General features: G+C 42.0%; 2 protein-coding genes across 4 annotated transcripts in view; one reads left to right on the plus strand and one right to left on the minus strand.

Annotated features, from left to right (window-relative positions):
- The window catches only part of ENTPD5 (ectonucleoside triphosphate diphosphohydrolase 5 (inactive)), a 27,445-nt gene extending 25,516 nt beyond the window's left edge, over nucleotides 1-1,929 (plus strand). Inside the window, exon 15 of one of the 2 annotated variants that reach the window (XR_005933874.1) lies at nucleotides 1,568-1,929. The gene's annotated coding sequence lies outside the window, so the exon portion shown is untranslated. Of the gene's footprint in view, nucleotides 1-1,134; nucleotides 1,261-1,567 lie in introns of those variants that run through there. The other variant, XR_005933873.1, reaches the window with a different exon arrangement.
- Nucleotides 24-19,045, minus strand: COQ6 (coenzyme Q6, monooxygenase). Of its 2 annotated transcripts, XM_030041375.1 has the most exons (12): nucleotides 18,872-19,045; nucleotides 7,482-7,616; nucleotides 6,716-6,774; nucleotides 5,459-5,582; nucleotides 4,878-5,008; nucleotides 4,397-4,504; nucleotides 4,236-4,298; nucleotides 3,808-3,915; nucleotides 3,196-3,398; nucleotides 1,923-2,038; nucleotides 1,331-1,497; nucleotides 24-185 (listed from the first exon to the last, which is right to left on the minus strand). In XM_030041375.1, exons 1-12 carry the CDS (start codon nucleotides 19,029-19,031, stop codon nucleotides 156-158), a joined length of 1,404 nt encoding a protein of 467 aa, XP_029897235.1. In that variant the 5' UTR covers nucleotides 19,032-19,045; the 3' UTR covers nucleotides 24-155. The 2 variants fall into 2 exon arrangements, with proteins under 2 accessions (XP_029897235.1, XP_029897243.1); XM_030041383.2 differs by lacking the exons at nucleotides 24-185; nucleotides 1,331-1,497; nucleotides 1,923-2,038; ... (6 more) ...; nucleotides 6,716-6,774; nucleotides 7,482-7,616 and adding an exon at nucleotides 9,404-12,721 and having other exon boundaries at nucleotides 18,872-18,960.
- Between the last annotated feature and the right edge of the window lie 169 nt (nucleotides 19,046-19,214).

A 19,214-nucleotide genomic window follows, 5' to 3' on the forward strand; every position in this document is an offset into this window, starting at 1 on the left:
GAACTTTTGCATAAACCAGTGGATTATGTAATACACAGCTCAATCCCTCAGTTTTATTGTTAAATTAAAATAACAGAATTCAAAGATTCAAATCAGTCACAGTCCTTACAAGGGCAATGTTCACTGGCAAGCTGCTGTTCTGAACTGACAACAGATCACTTGCTGGCAAAAGCCATGATTTGCTCCTAAAAGAGAAGAAAAAGTAATTTGTAAACTTGTTAACAAGCATACATTCTAGAAAGCAGCTGTAGTCTCCTTCCCTTTATATAAATGGACAGCAGTTCTTTATCAGCCTTTCTAGCCAAGTGCAGAGCACCTACCCCTGTATGCTAGAAAATTAAAGAAGTTACAGCATTCTTTTCCTTCCCAAGTAGGGCAAAACAGAGGTGTTACCAACAGGTTCTGTGCTCAGAAAAAGAGGTCTTCATTTGGTTTTCTGCTTTAAACAGGAAAAAAAAATATCTGAGCACTGAACCACCAGCACAGTTCTCCTTTTAGTGCAACTAATAAAGACATCTTGTCAATGGCAGCTACTATGCCTTAGGAATTTACTGCTCTTCAACTCGGGTAGTGTCTTAACTGTGACCATAACACAAAGGAAACAGGCCACCTGTATTTAACAGAAGGCGCCTTGATTTGTGGGATAAAACATTCAAATCCAGAAATGAGGAATGTAATTTGAGGGTGCTTGGGAGCTTTGAGAACAGGTGGCTTAAGAAAACTTGTGAAAATCCAGCAAGTAGGTCAAGATGGTGCAGAATTTAGGCAGACAGGCTGCAAACAGAGGGTCTGTGTTTAAGACAACCTCCTCACCGCTGCCTTCCTCAGGTAACTTTCATTATAGAGACCTGCACTTCTGCCATGAGGGAACAATTTCACAAGGCAAAAGGGCACAGAAACAGGTAACTTGTTTGAGCCCTGCAACACATCTGTCAAGCCACCTGATGTCTTATTCTTAGTGAAGATGTTTCTTCATAGGGTTGGGCTTTTATAGTGCATTTCTCAAATGCAATTTGAGATTCCACATTTTCATTCCATAGCAAAATAAGGTCAAAGACTTCTAGTGACTTCTAATGTCTAACTGCTGATACAGAGTATACACACTTGGATCTCTTATCTTCCCTTTTGCTGCAGGAGAAACCAGTTACTACTGAGCCATCATTTAGGAACTACTCAGGCTCGTTCAAGACAAAAAACCCTCAGTTTGAACAAGTAGCATTATCCAACCAAAAACATTTCATTTAAAAGAAAAAAAATCTTCACAGCTTGTGTATGTTTCATGAACAGTTCTGGACTCTTCCTACAGCCCTCACCGAAGTGAGATTCTTACTTTGACAGGAGGCAGGGCGTTTGTTGCTTGCAATCCCCATGTCCTCAGCAACACCAAGGGAGCCAGCCTTGTGGAGTAAAGCCTCTTGAGCACATCAATAGCAGCTATCAAGGAGACATTGTGCCTCTGACGTTCTGTCTCAAACTTTAAGAGATGTTTTAAGGAGCCTGGAAGAGATAATTGAATGTTCCTATTAAAACTGTCTGCCACAAACAATTGTGCATCTTATCTGTATAGCAGTCTCACTGACAACTGAAAACACAAAGAGAACAGAGAAATGGTCCATCTTAATAAAGGCCTCCTTCCATCACCTCGTACTCTTCATCTGATCATCTCTTTAACTACCATCCTGCAGAATTTTTTTTTAAAGCAGCTTTGAGATTTGTGGGATGGAAACTGCATCCAAGAATCTTTAACTGCTCCACAGCCAACGGATATCAGATCAGTTCTGCTTCAAAAATGCTTGTGCCTTTCAAACACAAGATAGCAGCACACTTAACCTGCAACAGAGGTAATGCTTGTCATGATGTATAGCAGCAAAGGCCTGCAAGACTAATCATCTTACTTCCACTTCATTGTCTTGGATCCTTACCCAGATCGCTCCCATTGAAGGCTGCTGCACTGAGGTGATGAGCTAAACATGCAATATCACCAAAGCCCAGGTTTACACCTTGTCCTGCAAGTGGGTGGACTCTGTGTGCTGCATCCCTGGAGCAAGAGAAGACAGAAATTTATATCCCTTCTTGAAGAAAGCCGTAATGGCTGACAAACCCCAGAAGGGATCAGTATAGCACTCCTCACCTCTTTGCAAGGAACACCACCTTACAGCAGGAAATAAGCTTTATCCAGTACCTCCTTGCATGCTATGCTGAACTACCTGACTGCCTCTCCAGTTGTAAAAAGCAAGACAAAGGGGAGATTACAAAAAGCAGTTCTGAAAGGAAAAATTATAAAGAGGTGACTAGCCAAAGTCCTCTCTCAGATCACGTGTGGAACAGGCCTTAATGTTTTTGTAAGTGACCTTGGCACAACAGGAGATATATCATTGGCACATTTCTCAAACACAAAGCACGCATTATGCATACAAAGGAGAAGTGGGATATCATTGAATAGAAACAAAATCAGGTTCTTTTATGAGCAGACTTGTCTAAAGGACAAAGCCAGACATATTGATAAGGGAGTCTTAAAGTTAGAGAAATTAAATGAAGTTTGAGTATGAAATTTAAGATCATGCACTTTAACAAGCTATAAAGCACAGAGTGCTCCCAAGCACAGAGTCGCTCACAAGTTGGAAAGATGAAAAGTATCTGAAGTATAATACAAGATCCAAGAATTACTATAAGCTACCAGTGTATTGCAGCTGTGGCGGAGAAAAAAGTACATGCAACCTTAGAATGTAAAAGATGAGACATTTCCCTATTTTCTATAGGCCACCGTACAAAAGCCTATGACATGCCATCTAGAATAATTTGTATGTTTCATTGTTTGTGTTCAAGAAAGGTGAGTTTAAAACTCAAACTGGTACACAGAATGGCTGCTACAATGCTTGGGGAAGTACAGGTCCAGCATGAGATACTGGATTGTTTCACTGGACTACACGAACCAGAAGAAGGAAACAATTATCTTGAAATTTACATAGAAAGCAGACACAATGGACAGAGAGCTACTCATACAAGAGGACTTTGTTGGCACAAGAGCACTTTGTTGGCACAAGAGCACACGGTACAATCTGGGCCTGGGTAAAGTCAAACTGAAACTATAAATTATTTCTAACCATCTAATTTGTTGACTGGGAGTCACTATACTCGCATCACTTCTAACCACATGCCACCCACTCACGCAAGGGCTACTGTTGGGGATCTTACCCAATAAGAGCCACGCGGTGCCGGACATACTCTGTTGCATGCCCCATTCCAAGAGGGAACGTGGCTCGGCTGTCTGGATCTACTTTAGCAATGCTCGGGGGCAGCTGACGGACTGCAGTGCCTGAGGGTTTCAGGAGTGAAACAGCAGATCGAAACATGGCCCCAGCAGTATCAATGAAGTCAGAGTGGTTTACGTTGCTCCACTGAAAAAAACCAAACAAATCCTTAGATGTTAACCCAAACTAAACATATAAAAATCCAGCTGAAAAAAATCTGAACGAGCTCCAAATACTGAATTTTAACCACTTGGACAAAACTATACAGTAGAAGAAACTATCTTCATCTATTAGGACATACAAGTTTCCAACTAGGATGAGCCTACCCTTCCCACCTTTCAGAAAGTTAGTTCAATGTCTATGACTTTCAGAACTAACCTAATTCAGTCCCAAGGGATCATCCTTTCTTTGCTAAGTGCCTTTTTAATATCGTCCTCACCAGAGGAAGGAACTTGAGAATCCACCTCTCCCATTACTATCCTTTAAGCTGTAGGGTTCCATTGTATTTCTTGTGACTACAAGAAAGCCTCATACCCGCCACAAGGCTGATACTCACAAAAGCAGAGTTGATGCTATCCACAAAACTTTCCTCATCCATAGTGAGAAGTTCTGATGCATGTTCATGAGATGTAGACCAGACCAGAGAGCTCGCAGTGTCAGACAGCTAGTTTAAGAGAATGTCATAGGTAAGTATCAAGAGAAAAAGAGGCAAAAATAAATGATGACTGCAAGGATTTCTCCACTGCCCTGCCCCACACCACTCCTTCTGTGCTTTACTCTTCCATCCCAACTTGCTGCAAGTGGGAAATACCAAGGATAAAGTGAGAGTGCAGAAGAGGAAAACAAATGCAATAACTGAAAAGGGCGGATGAACAAAATCTTAAGAGACAAAACTAACACAGAAAGGCACAAGCAGAAATAAAGTTCCTAGAAAAAAACAGACAAAAAAAAAAAAAAAAATACAGAGACCACAAGTCATCTTACCGGAAGAAGCGCAATTGGCCCTGTGGGAAGGAACCTCTGCCACGCTACATTATTGTCTGTGGCCTACAGTGGAAGCAAGTGGACAGTTATGAACTAGTGACCTGGATCACCTGCTTAAGCTGTTCTGCTGCTTATGGAAGAGTCAAATAGCAGAATTTCACCTCAGACAAATGAAGAGTTGCCACCACGGCTGACTGGTCATACCGATGCTCAATGTTCTTAATTTGAGCTTCCTTCCGGACTACAGAGTTATGACCATCTGCACCAATCTGCAAAACAGAGAGAGAGATGCAAAGAAACCTCTTCAGCAGCTCCTAAGAAAGCAAATATTCCAGTCTACAAACCTCAGCCCGCATTTACACATTTTTTGTTTATTCAGGGGGAAAAAAAAAAAAAAAAAATTCCCCAAAACCAGAAAAGTTGGCCCCTTCTGCTCTTGTCCAATTCAGCACAGTCTTCCTGCATCAGGTACAGAAAAGGCTATGCACCGTGTCCCATAGCATCTCTGACAGAGTTAGCCACTCACCTCACTCAAGCCCTCCACGTGGGTGGAGCGGCACACACGGAATCAGAACAAAATCCAGTGGAAAAGACTTGGGTGAGAGATGATGCCTGATCAACAGAAATAAAAAGTTTAGTTACCAGCAGTTTGGTCTGAAGTCTGCGTCCATCAGCTAACTCAATTTGGACCCAAGGGCTTGTGTCACAGCTGTAAGAGGGAAGGGGCCAGGTATACCCGACTGCTCTGCTCCTGTAGAAAACCTCCACCTGGTCTGATGGGAACACAAAGTACCATGGTCACAGCATGATACAGACATGAAAAAAGGAAACATCACTACAACAGCAAAGGCCATGCATGTCTTAATGGCACCCTAAGAGCTGACCCTACAATTCTCAAGGCACCCTGAAAGAACAGGTCTGGCCAACCCTTTGTCACTGCAAGGCCTGCTCTGCATAGAAAGCTACAGATCTTTTCATTAAGTCTATTTTTGGAGAAACTATGTTCTGGAGAGCTACATATGAAACTGCTTTCTTGCCGTGTAGCCTTCAGAAGACAGATTTCTTCCCCCTCCACCCCCCACCCCATTTCAAGAAGCTGCCTATGTCTCAGAGTTACTTGTTAGATGAATTCTCTTTCTCCCTCTCGTAACTTAGCACACACAACAGAAGGCAAGTAACTGAAAGCTCTCTGCCGGAAATAAAATATTAAAGTTGTCCACTACCTGCTACTGCATCTAACTGTTTTGTGAGAGCAGACATAATGACATCGTTCTCCACTATGTAACCCATGTCATCTAAGTCATCTTTCTCAAAAACGATGATAGCTTCAGAACAAGCATCCCACACCTACAAAGAAAAAAATACATTATATGAAGCTACATGATAAAGAAGTGTTGTTCCTCTCGGGGCTATGAATGTATCCATCTTAACGGGAAAAGGACTTGGCAAGCTAGAAGTACAGAACTAGAGGAAACATCCTGGATTACCATTCACTCACAGCTACTGAAGTACACCACATAATTCCTTTCATACAATGATCTAGCTTAATGTAAAAAACTAACTGCAAAGAAAGTTTTTTTTATCCCTACTTTCCTGTTGCATAATTAACATATAAAGCTACCCTACCACCTTGTTGTGGTTTAACCCCAGCAGGCAGCTCAGAACCACACAGCTGCTCACTCACTCCCCTGCAGTGGGACAGGGGGCAGAATTAGAAGGGTCAAAGTGCAAAAACTCGTGGGTTGAGATAAAGACAGTTTAATAGCTAAAGCAAAGGCTGTGTGCACAAGCAAAGCAAGAATTCATTCACTACTTTCCATAGGCAGGCAGGTGCTCAGCCATCTCCAGGAAAGCAGGGCTCCATCATGCGTAACAGTTCCTTGGAAAGACAAATGCCATCACTCCAAATGTCCCCCCTTCTGCCTTCTTCCCCCAGCTTTTATTGCTAAGCATGATGTTATACGGTGTGGGATATCCCTCTGGTCAGCTGGGGTCAGCTGTCCTGGCTGTGTCCCCTCCCAGCTTCTTGTGCACACCCAGCCTACTTGCTGGCAGGGCCGTGCGAGAAACAGAGACAGCCTTGGCGCTGTGTAAGCACTGTTCAGCAATAGCTAATATGTGCCTGTGTTATCAACGGTTTTCATCACAAATCCAAAACACAGCACCGTACAAGCTACTATGAAGAAAATTAACTCTATCCCAGCCAAAACCAATACACACCTTTACCTTTATTTCCTGACTAGTACCCATGTCTCAACATCTACAGCTTCCATTAGGAATCAACCTTTCATCCTGTATCATCAACACTCTGAGGAAGGGTATTTCTGAGTAGACTGCTACCCCCAAAAAAGTAACAGGAATCATCATAAGCATGACCTGCCCTTTGCCAAAGAAAAAAACCTTTGGATCATTAATGTAAGTACTTCTGAGAATTCAAAGGAGACAGACACATAGTATATTTGCAGCCCTAAGTAAGGCACCTGCATTCGCCGGAATGGTTTGAGTCTCAGGCTGCAGACATGATCCCAGGCACCAAAACCTGAAAAAGGACACAAATGCACGGAGATACAGGTTCACATGTGACACTGAGACCCAAACAAAACTGAAGCTCACTCCACACTCTCCTCCTCCCTCTCTGACTATCAGTGCCCAGACTTTGCTTGCACCATCCCTAGACAGGACCAGGTCTGCCTCAATACTTTCACAGCTCCAGCATCACATTATTTTACTGTTAACACAAGCCAGTAGAAAAGAAACAAGAGCTTTGCTTTCATGAACACTGTGACTTAACAGTCAACTCTCACTGTCCTATCACTGAGTAATAAAACAGACACAGAAATGCACAGCCATCATTGTTCAGAACATTTCTTTCTCTGTAAGGAATCAAGGCTCAAATCTCTCTTTAAAATGAAAATTAATCAGAAGTGAGTTACCAGACTACAGAGCACTGAGTACGTGCTTCTTTTGTGAACAGAACATTCCCTGATGCTGTAGAGAGAGCACCTTACAACCTTTCACTAGCCTACTGTCACAAATATTTATATAACAAATCAGACCAAGATACCAGAACACAGATCCCTGTTATCGAGAGAAGCCTGGTTTAATCACCCCAATTCAGCATACAGAATACTAAGAGACAAAGGGAAATAGTTCCATCGAGTTTAGGATGAAGGCAGCACATGCTCAAAAGAGTTTTGTTTGCTCAAATATACTGTTAAAAATGCAAACAACAGAAATCATACTTACTGCTTAGGAGGGTTGCTGATCCTGGGGAGATGGAACTGACCCTGTTGCTGTAACTGTCTGGCATGCGATCATATTCTTTCCTAGGACCAGCCTCCAACAAAGCAATCTTCTTATCATGGAAGTGGATATCATGCCCTAAAATAAGCAAATATATGCTTTGTTATAATGCTCCTGCCAAAAATCTCATTTCTTATTTCTGTATCAGTAATGCCTATGCGTTTTTGTAGTAAGATAAGAGTAGATGCAAAACTTAATAAACGCATTTACAATATAGGTTTTGACCAGGCAGGTAAACTTTTGTATTTTAAAGCTTTATGACTACAATCCCATTACTGAGATGAACAACCCTTTTGCAGTTAAAGCATGGATTAAACATTTTGGTTTTTTACAAAGTTTACATTTCTGTACAAATTTGTGCCAATTTTGTTATGAAAGTTCATTACTGAAGTATTAACAAGTGAAATCTGCAGTGTTTACTCCATGCACAGAACACATTTTTCAGACCTTAAACATAAATTCACCTATTAGAACAAGAGATCAAAATAAAAATTCTATGATACTTAGCAACTACATTAATGTTTTCGTTATCCTTATATTCTGACAGTGGAATAGCACAGGCAGTTTAGACTTTGACTTTCAATTAAAGAGAGCGGAAAAAAAATCAAGAGATGACTCAAGTAAAGAGTAAATCACACTACAGCTGAATTAGCCATGCTTGTTGCATCTGACCGCTATGGCTGCGGAAGGTACCGAGACCAGAAATGGTGTCCTTGTAACATCCAGAGTTTACTACTACAGCAGTCCCAGTAACCGCAGTATCCTGAACATATTTTCTAGATCATACATAACATAACCTCATCTCTTGAAAGGTCTCAAACCTTCATCTTAGCCTTAGATACCACTGCTGGAGGGGATCCTTATGCTGTCTCAATTCCACTGTGGTCTTGTTTAACAATACAAGCAGAAGAATGATAAGTTTGCAAGATAAACCCTTATACTTGAAAAGCACTTATTGCTTAGGATCTTTGCTCTTTTGCTCTTCTTTGCACTCTTCTCTTTAGGCTTCTGTCACTATTACACCCTTCTGAATCAATGTTCCAAATAAAGCAGCAGCCAATACTCTCAGGGTCTCTAGTGATGCAAACCAAGCACAAATCCATTTTAATTTAGTAGTCCAGCATTTAACATATAGGGTTGGAGAATGAAACTTAGGATCAGAAACGCATTTTCAACAACTATAGCTGAAATTATCCATCAGTGATTTAAGGGTGACCACGTTTGACAGGAACGCTACAAGTAGTCTACAGAATTCAAACTGATAGCTACATGAACATATATACACGCACACACACATAAATAGGACATGGCTTATCATAACGATCAGCTAACCAAACAGCTTTAAGTCAACTTTAGAGTGCTGTCACAAGGGGATACAGGAATAAGGAAATTCCACAACGGGGTCTCGAACATTAAGGGCCTAAATGGTAACTATATAGTTATCTCACACTATCACCAACACGGATTAATAATTACGGTCGACTTATAATAATACCCGATACTCCACACACTGAAACACGAAGGTTTTGGGAAAGCTCCCAGTTTGAAGTTTTTCGCAGAGCTGGTGAGACAGCGAGGACAGCGGGACACAAAAACCCGCGACTCGCTGAACTCACAAAACCGGGTGTGGGAGGCCCAAAGACCTCAGAGACCTCACACCACCGTGGCAGGGGCGGGAGGCAGAGACCGCCGCCGGTCGTGCGGCCGTGACTGCAGCCCCCCGCGGGGACAGCAGCGGGCTGGGCCGATGGCACCTGCGACGCCGCCCGGAGCGGGCGGGAAGGTCACAGCCTTACTGTGAAAAATGATCGTGTCCAAAACAGGATTCTAATTAAAGTTTAAAATTTATTAAACGAATAGAGGCAAGCAAACAGCGCTGGGTGCACCGGGAGTCTCTGCTCTACCAAGGCGCACACCGTACAGTTCCTGGTTTTGGTTTATATTCCTTCTGCTAATACATATTCATAGCTATTTCCAAGACAAGGTGGGTCTATGCAAATGAATTCCAGGAATAGGCGTATCTCTTTTAGTGCATGTCCTTTTCGCCTCTTGGGGTCTTCCTTACTCTCATCTGGTGGTCGTTGGATGAAGTCAGTAGTCTTCCTCGGCTCTCCCTCCGGATGACCCTAGACCTTACGCATGCACTTTACAAGCCTCCCTTGCTCAATACCACGTGGCTAGCAACAAGACCGGTTCAAGCTGGCATACTAAAATGTTAGGTGGCTTTTGCAAGAAGCAAGAACTATATACATACCATTCTACTTCCTCTAGGCCTGCGGTTATACAAGATCAAGCAAAATGGTTAAAGATTACATATGCAGAGAGGGTCACATTTCACCACGCGGCCCTAGCATTGTTTTATATTGACACGAATCAGGTGAATACATTTCACAATCCCCCATTTCCTTTTTTATGGTATTGATTCGTGTTTTCGCTTCTAATCGTGTTAACAGTTGCCGAATTGGTATCAATTTTGGATCTTCCTTTGTTTTTATTATCATCAGGGAATGGGTCTTTTCTCTTCCAGATTCTGGATCAACAGGTACGGCAGATATCTGCATTCCTTGTATAACCGAATGTATTAGTCTAGTAAAACAAGGTATTAAACATGGAATTATTAACAATCCTCCACATATTCCCAATACAACTATCCCAATTTTAATGAGCCAATCACCGTTCATAAAGTCCCCCCATAATCCTCCTAGATTGATTCCATTCCAAGTCTGAACTGGGACATGTGCAATTTTCTTCATTTCCGTTACAAGTTCATTCACAGCTTTTCCTTCATTATCAATTTCTAAACAACAATTACTAAGATTAAATTTTCCACAAACACCCCCTTCCTGTGCTAACAAATAATGCAAAGCTAAGTGATTTTGATATAAAGCAGTTCTCATCTTGGTATTTTGTTTTGCAATTAATCCAAGTGCATCTCCAGTTTTATTTACGATTACTTCCACTACAGCTTGTAACCTTATTATTCTATTAAGCATATATATTGGGGTCCTATAGCCCCAGGATCCGTCTTCTGCCCATGTAGCTAGATCATAATAGGCAATAATTCTCTCAGGAGGCCATTCATTATCTTTCCAATGCCCAATTTGTAGGTTCCGTTTCTGATGTCTTTTTCCTAACTCATTAGCCTCTGTATATATTTGAACTCCTAGCCACTCTCCTCGATTTATGGGTAATAGGAAAAAACTGGGTCTTATAGTTCCTAATACACAGGACCCTGTCCAATTCCTTGGCAAATATGCATAAGCTAATCTGCCACAAATCCAATAATGTCCTTCAGGAGTTGGCCAACCATTTGGTATATTCGTTCCACTTGTCCAATTTTTAAATTGATTATTCATTTCTAGTGGGTTTCCCCACCTATCCCAATTATTCCGAGTTTCATTCCATAGATAACCTCCTTCACACTCCAGGTTACCTACTTCTCTTCCATCATCCCTTAGATTTTGCCAACAACTCCTCCCAATTATACTCGTTTGAAGTACCCATTGTTGTTTCCTATTATCCTTTCCCATTGTTTTCCATACTTGGGGATTACTTATGTTGCTCTCCATGGCCTCCCATGGCCATCGTTCACCTTGATTTGTCCCACCACAAACACAACAATTAGTCACATTTAATGATTTAGCGATATTCTCTGCAAGATTTACAAATAGATTTTTAGCAACTGTGAGAATTTCATATTTTATTCCTGTCTCTACTTCATGATAAAAGGAGTTAAACAATAACCAATGTTGTATTGATTCTCTAGATTTTTTCTTTGGTCTGTAAATTCAAGACAATGCCTGGGTCCTCTCCTGTCCCATAGATTTTAAGCCCAAGGTAAACTATTTGTTTCTGTTTCCATTTTTCTGGGTTTTTAATAGTTATGTTGACAGGATTACAGCTACGGGTGGTGCAGTTTTTATCTACAGGCCCCGTGGTTATGGAGGCCTGTATTTCCCTACAATGACTTTCATACCCCCAATTTTGGGTTGCCCAACACACACACCCCCATCCCCTCCTGCCACATAAGTGGGCAGATTGATATCTTGCCGTTCCAGAACGCCGGTAGTCTGCATTAATTTGGCAATGTCCGGCTCCTGGACATAAATACTTTGGTTGTTTTGAATAATATTTTCTCCACTCTACACTCCCACAATTTGTGTCTGGGTCATCGTCAATTGCATCACATGCATCAAAGGACACCCAGATGGGTATGGTCAAATTAGTAATTTTTTTACTTGATCCTATTAATCTCCCATTTTGATCATTTGTTCTAATCTCGACCCAATATTGATAAGGGAGTTCCTTTGGATCATAACATACAGTTCTGTTTCCTTCTCTGCATAGAGCATACCGGGTTTGGTTATAGATGCAGCTTCCAATTTTCTGACCTTTGCAGTCATAGATAGTATGATATACCACGGTTAGGGAGCTTACCCGTCCCCTTCTAGTAGTCACTATACATTGACCGCAGTTGTTTTCCGTAGCCAGAGTCAAAGAACTCACCCCAAGTAGGACTAGAAGAGGTCCGGTAAGGGCCATAGTGGTCGGCGGTCACAGCCCCGAGGGGTTGCAGCCCTTGGCAGACCCTTTTAGCCGCACCACTGGTTCCCTATCCGGTCTTGCCCTCTTCCTTAAGAGGTGGTCTTTTCTAAACACTCAAGGGGTTGTAGGGTTAGCTCTTGGTCCAATTTGTATGCTATGTCCCAAAAGTTCAGTGTGTTTTATAGGTATCCTAATACTTAAATTATCCTCGTTACTGTTTTTCCTGGTAGGAATTTACTCAAAAGTTTTAATATATATATTATATAGGAATAGTCACAATAAAATTCTCACAACAATTTATCTTATATTACTACAACCCTGTTAGTTCGGCAACAAAAATATCTTTTTCTCGTTAGTATTTCTAATCGATTAATACATCTACATCTAATACAAAAAGGAGATAGTGTGCCCACTAAATATACTTGTTGTGATCCGTTATAATGGATTATATATTTCCCACAGTAATAACAATGGCAAATAAGATACAGACTGCATTGGCGACAAATTGGACAAAGTTGAGTATTAGCTCGACTCGGGGTTCTGCTGTCCCGCGTTGTCAGTTGGGGTACTCCTCCCATACGACAATGGCTCCTTCCACGGCTTCACCCAACGAGCTGGAATTTACTTGGGCCTGGAGTCTGTAAGGATACACATATACCCCCACCAGTCAATTGTAAGGTCTCTTCAAGTCCGTCTGATGGTTAGTTTAGTTTCTCCTGGCTCAGATCTTATTTTCCACTCCTTCACTGGACCTTTTATTCGCCACACGTGCGTCCACCCTTTGTCAGCAGTTCTCACAGCTGTTTCTGTAGTTAATAAAACAAGAAGAGGTCCTTCCCAGAGGGGAGATAAGTTCTCTTCGGTCCATGTTTTTATTAGAACCTTATCTCCCGGTTTTAACTGATGAATTGTAAATCCTAATGGTGGTGTTTGAGCCAACATTCCAATCTCTCTTAGTTCTTTTAATCTCTTCCCAATAGTAATTATATATTCTCGGATATTATGATCTTCAACTACATTATTCCCCAGAGGCATCCCTTGAGAATAAGGCATACCATATAACATTTCGTATGGTGATAATCCAGTCTCACTGTGTGGTTTTGTTCTTATATTTAAAAGTGCCAATGGTAGACATTTTGTCCAAGGCATTTGGGTCTCAATCATTAATTTAGCCAATTGTTGTTTTATTGTTTGATTCATCCTTTCTACTTTCCCTGAGCTTTGTGGATGCCACGGAGTGTGGTATTCCCACTGAATACCTAATGATTGACATAATATTTTTATTACTTTAGAAGTGAAGTTTGTGTGCCCTGGTCAGAATCAATGTACTGGATTATCCCATATCTAGGTATCAAGTGTTCTAATAGAATTTTTACCACCATCTGTGCCATAGCTCGTACTACAGGGTAAGCTTCTACTCACCTTGTTAGATGATCTACTATTACCAATAAATATTTTATCCTCCCTACCTTGGGTAATTCAGTGAAATCAACTTGTACTCTCTCAAAAGGTCTGTAAGCGGTTTTTCTACCTCCCGCAGCTACTTGTCGAAACACTTTCTTATTTATCTTTTGACAGGTTAAACAGCCTTGTGTAATTTGCTTTGCTATTTCAAAAATCCCAATACAGCCAAATTGTTTAAGGAAGTGATCACTTAATGTCTTTGTACCCCAATGTGTTTGCGCATGCAAACGTTCCAATATTTGTCTGGCATAGGCTTTTGGCAACATTTCTCGCCCGTCGGGCAGTGTCCATTTTCCTTGTTCTAACTTAGCTCCTATTTTCTCCAATTTTGTTCATTCTTCAGGGCTAAACTTCTTCTCTCCTTCCTCCTGTCTTTCTTCACTGGTATCCTCCTTGGTTTGTACTACGTTAATTTTAGCAACCTGAGTCCTCAGGGCTGCTTCCTGGGCCTCTTTATCTGCCAAATTATTTACTCTGGTTCAGTAATCTAATCCCTTTTGGCGTCCTCTCACATGTACCACTGCTATCTCCTTTGGTTCTCTTAATGCCCTTAAAATTTTTACTATTAATTCTTGATGTATAAGATTCCTCCCTTGAGTATTAATTAAACCTCTTTCCTCCCAAATTTTTCCAAAAGTGTGGACCACCCCATATGCATATTTAGAATCTGTAAATACGGTCCCACTTTTCCCTTTTAGTAACTCCAGGGCCCTGCATAGGGCATACAGCTCACAGGCCTGAGCTGACCACGATGGACTCAGAGGTCCTGATTCCACAAGCTTTAAGTCCTTATTAATTATTGCATATCCTGATTTTCTCCTCCCTTCTACCACTCGGGAGGAGCCATCTACAAACAGTGTTTCTCCTTTTTCTAATTCAATATCCCTTAAATCTGGTCTCACCTTGATTTGGGTCTCAATTACTTCTAAACAGTTATGTTGTAATTCTTCTGATGGTTCTCCAAACAAAAATAGTGCTGGTCTCTGAGCAGAGGTCACCCTTAATTCTAGGTCAGGGGAGTCAATTAGTATTGCTTCATATTTTAGGACCCGGCTATCCGTTAACCATTTTTCTGCTTTTTGTTGTAAAACACTTCTGACATTGTGTGGGGTGTACACCTTTAAAGGAGCATTGAAGGTAATCTTTCTAACTTCCTCTATTAATAATGCTGTAGCAACCAAAGCTTGGAGACAAGCCAGCCATCCTCTACTTATTGGATCAAGTAACTTAGAACAATACCCTATGGGTTTTTTATTCCTGCCCAGTCTTGAGTAAGAACTCCATATGCTGTTTGATTTGATGTATTCACAAAGAGATAAAAAGGTTTTTCTAGATCTGGGAGGCTCAATACAGGCACTGGTATTAATGTCCTTTTTATTTCCTCGAATTTTTGGTCATCTTCTGTAGACCACTTAAGTTGGTTGTTAGTTAATTTTTCATATAAGAATTTTACCTTCTCGCTGTAACTTTCAATTCATGGTCTACAATATCCTAGTAATCCCAATATTTGCCAAATTTCCTTTTTAGTCTGTGGAGGTCTCAAGGATAGAATCCCAGATACCCTGTCAGGATCTAACTTCTTCCTTCCTTTACTCAGCCAATGTCCTAAGTATTTTACTTCCTGTTCTACAAACTGTAATTTTGATCAGGACACCTTTAATCCTTTTTCCCCTAAAAAGTTTAACAATTTAATGGCAGCTTCTCGGGTCTCCTCTTCAGTTCCTCCTGCTATTAATAAGTCATCCACATATTGCAATAATTTCACCTCCTTGGGTAACGTGAAATCTTGTAATATTTTTTCTAAAGTTTGTCTAAATAGATTGGGTGATTCTGTAAACCCCTGTGGTAGCACAGTCCATCTTAATTGTTGTTTTCATCCTGTTTTGGGGTCTTCCCACTCAAAAGCAAAATAGTCTCTAGATCCCTCTTCCAGAGGGCAGGCCCAAAAAGCATCCTTCAAATCTATCACACTATACCAAGTATGTTTGGGGGATATGTGACTTAGTAAGGTGTAAGGATTTGCCACCACAGGGAATTTAGTGATTGTTCGCTGATTTACAGCTCTTAGGTCTTGTACCATTCTATATGACCCATCCGGTTTCTTTACAGGGAGGACTGGTGTATTATGACGTGACATACATGGTTCTAAAGTCCCTTTTTCCAAAAGTCTTTCAACTACAGGTTTTAATCCTTTTCGACCCTCCATGGGTATAGGGTGTTGCTTAATTCTAATTGGGCGATGCGGATCTATTATCTGAACACTTATGGGGTCCATTTCTATCTTTCCAGCTTCCCCTTCTTTGTACCACACCGAGGTGTTAATGGCTTCTTCATCTTCCTGTGTTAAAGCATACAATTTGATCTGTAATTTATCCCCTTGACTCTGGATGCCTAAGTTTAATTTCAAAATCAAGTCCCTTCCTAATAAATTATATTCTGCTTAAGGGAGCAAAAGTAAATCATTAAGACAAATTTTCTTTTCTGTTTCTACTTCTACGTCTTTCAAGATAGGTACTTTAAAAGGTTCCCCTTTTGCCCCTACTACTGACATATAACTCTTCCCTTTTTCTATTCCTTTTGGAAGTTTTTGAATAGTTGATTTTTCGGCCCCTGTATCTATCAAAAATAAAACTTCCTCTTTGCGGGGACCTATTAATAATTTTATCAAGGGCTCTGTTGATGTTGAAGTCCCCAGAAGATATAGCCCCTGACACCCCTATTCTTCTTTAAACATTTTCTCATCTTGTTCCCGCTTATGGCAGTTTCTCTGAACATGTCCCTTCTGGTTGCAACAGTAACAGACAGGAACAGTGAACCTCCCTCGGGAAAGCTGTCCCCGTGGTGTGTGCTCTGTTCCTTTTCCCCTTTTTTCCCCAGAGTCTTGTTCTTCTGACTCTCTCTTACTGCAGCTACAAAAATTTTTGCTTTCGTTTTCTGTTTTTCTTCGTCTCTCCTAACATAGACTTTCTGGGCTTCTCTAAGTAACTCCTCTAATCCTCTTTCCTGCCAGTCTTCTATTTTTTCTAATTTCCTCCTTATATCCCCCCCAGAATTTAGCTACAAATTGTGTTCTAAGAAGTGCTGTCCCAGCCACTGTATTCGGATCAACTCCAGAATACATTTGTAGGCTTTTTCTTAACCTCTCCAACTATTCTGTTGGAGATTCATCTTTCCCTTGTTGTTCATTAAATGTTTTGTTAATGTTTTGCCCTCGGGGAACTGCTTCCCTTATTCCCTGTATGATCAGTGTTCTCAAATCCTTCATATTCTGTCTTCCTTGGGGCTGTTGATGATCCCAGTGGGGATCCACATTGGGCCATTTCTGATCTCCCGGGGGTCCTGCCTGATTCTGTCCTTCCCAAATTCTCATTCCGGCTTGTCTAATCATCCCTCTTTCCTCAGCAGTAAATAAGATCCCTAAAATGGACTGTATTTCTTCCCCGGTATAAGTATTGGGGCCTAAGAATTGATCCAGTTTTTCAGCTACTCCAAGAGGATCATCTAATAGGGTCCCCATTTCTTTTTTAAAATTTCTTACATCTGTGGTGTTTAATGGAACTGCCACAAACCTGATACCTCCCTGATTGCCTCCGAGGGGTACCTCTCGTAAGGGATATAAAGAAGCTCCCTCAGATACGGCAGTCCTACTTCTGGTACATGCAGCCCGAGGTCTTTCTAATTCCGGTGCTGTTGGTGGTGAAGGCAGGGGCAACGGTGGTACTGGTGGAGGTACCACGGCCACCTGAGGGGGAGCCGCCGCCGGAGGTGGATTGTTAAGGTATGGAGGCGTCAGGTTATCTAGTGGCTCCCATTTATCATCTTTTTCTTTCCCCTTTTCGTTTGTATCTCCTTCTTCTCCCTCAAATTTCTCATCTGTTTTTAATGTAAGTATTGAGGCTGGAAAAGGACGTGAAGTCCTGATCCATAATCCTGCATAATCACTTTCCTCCTGACTAAAAGGTTCCTTTGAGTTAACATATATATTTAAGGCCTGGCAAATCCAGTCTTCAAAGGATCCCAGAACAGGCCAAAAGACATGTGGTCTTAAAGGCTCCTTTGGCCATTCAACCATGCAATACTGAATAAATTTTAATTTACTTTTCCCTTTTCTGGGGCCCCTTTCATTCCAATTTTTAATCATTACTCCTAATGGACTTTCTGATGATGTATCTGGTAATTTGCTCCCTTTCTTCTGGTCCTTGGTCTTCGATTTTGTCTGACCCATCTAGGAATTTTACTGTGGCAATTCCTATAGCCCTTGGTCACTGGTAAGAGTGTCTTGCAGGGGGTTTTAGGACCTATCACCCACCCACGAATCCTATAGGAATCACTTCGGTCCTTCACCGGCCAAGTCCCTCGCAGGAGATTGGAACCACGGTTAGAAGACCTCCACAATCGCTTCGAAACTAAGTTCCGTCTCAGTCAAACTCTTAGACACACATACAGGCGACCGAATCCCACCCAACCGAACGGTATACTCCTTAAATACTTAAGACTCCGTCGTCTTCATTCGGATCTTTGCGCGCAGAATTACGGGTAAAAAAAAAGAAAAAGCTGCTGGCAAGGGAGCTCAAAAAAATCAAATTCTTTGCTTCCCCCTATTCAGGTTCAGGATGGCGTTAGTCCCGATCCGACCCGATCAGGAGCCACCAAATGGTGGGGCGCCCCTCCTAGATCAAGTCAGAATTCAGGAACTAAGACCATCCCAGACGAGCCCCCAATTGTGAAAAATGATCGTGTCCAAAACAGGATTCTAATTAAAGTTTAAAATTTATTAAACGAATAGAGGCAAGCAAACAGCGCTGGGTGCACCGGGAGTCTCTGCTCTACCAAGGCGCACACCGTACAGTTCCTGGTTTTGGTTTATATTCCTTCTGCTAATACATATTCATAGCTATTTCCAAGACAAGGTGGGTCTGTGCAAATGAATTCCAGGAATAGTCGTATCTCTTTTAGTGCATGTCCTTTTCGCCTCTTGGGGTCTTCCTTACTCTCATCTGGTGGTCGTTGGATGAAGTCAGTAGTCTTCCTCGGCTCTCCCTCCGGATGACCCTAGACCTTACGCATGCACTTTACAAGCCTCCCTTGCTCAATACCACGTGGCTAGCAACAAGACCGGTTCAAGCTGGCATACTAAAATGTTAGGTGGCTTTTGCAAGAAGCAAGAACTATATACATACCATTCTACTTCCTCTAGGCCTGCGGTTATACAAGATCAAGCAAAATGGTTAAAGATTACATATGCAGAGAGGGTCACATTTCACCATGCAGCCCTAGCATTGTTTTATATTGACACGAATCAGGTGAATACATTTCACACTTACCCAGCACGGCGGCCATGGCGCTCCCGACCATACCCCCGCCCGACACCACCACATCGTAGAGCGGGGCGGCGGCGGCCACAGAGCGGAGCGGAACCCGCGGGCCGGCCCACAACCGCCCACTCAACGGAGCCAGCAAGCCCCGACCGCACAGGACCGCCATCACTGCGGAAGTGACGACACACCACCCGCCTCCAAGCGGAAGCCGCTCCGAGAAACCATGACAACGCAGCCTGCTCGGGGGGCGGGCGCTACACAAAACACCTCTTCTCGATCACCAATGAGCCAACCGCGGCTGTCCGCTTTGGAGTCCGATTGGCTGCTTGAGGCCAAAAAGGCGGGCCTA

This window comes from Aquila chrysaetos, chromosome 2 (assembly GCF_900496995.4).
Source record: "Aquila chrysaetos chrysaetos chromosome 2, bAquChr1.4, whole genome shotgun sequence".
NCBI lineage: Eukaryota > Metazoa > Chordata > Aves > Accipitriformes > Accipitridae > Aquila > Aquila chrysaetos.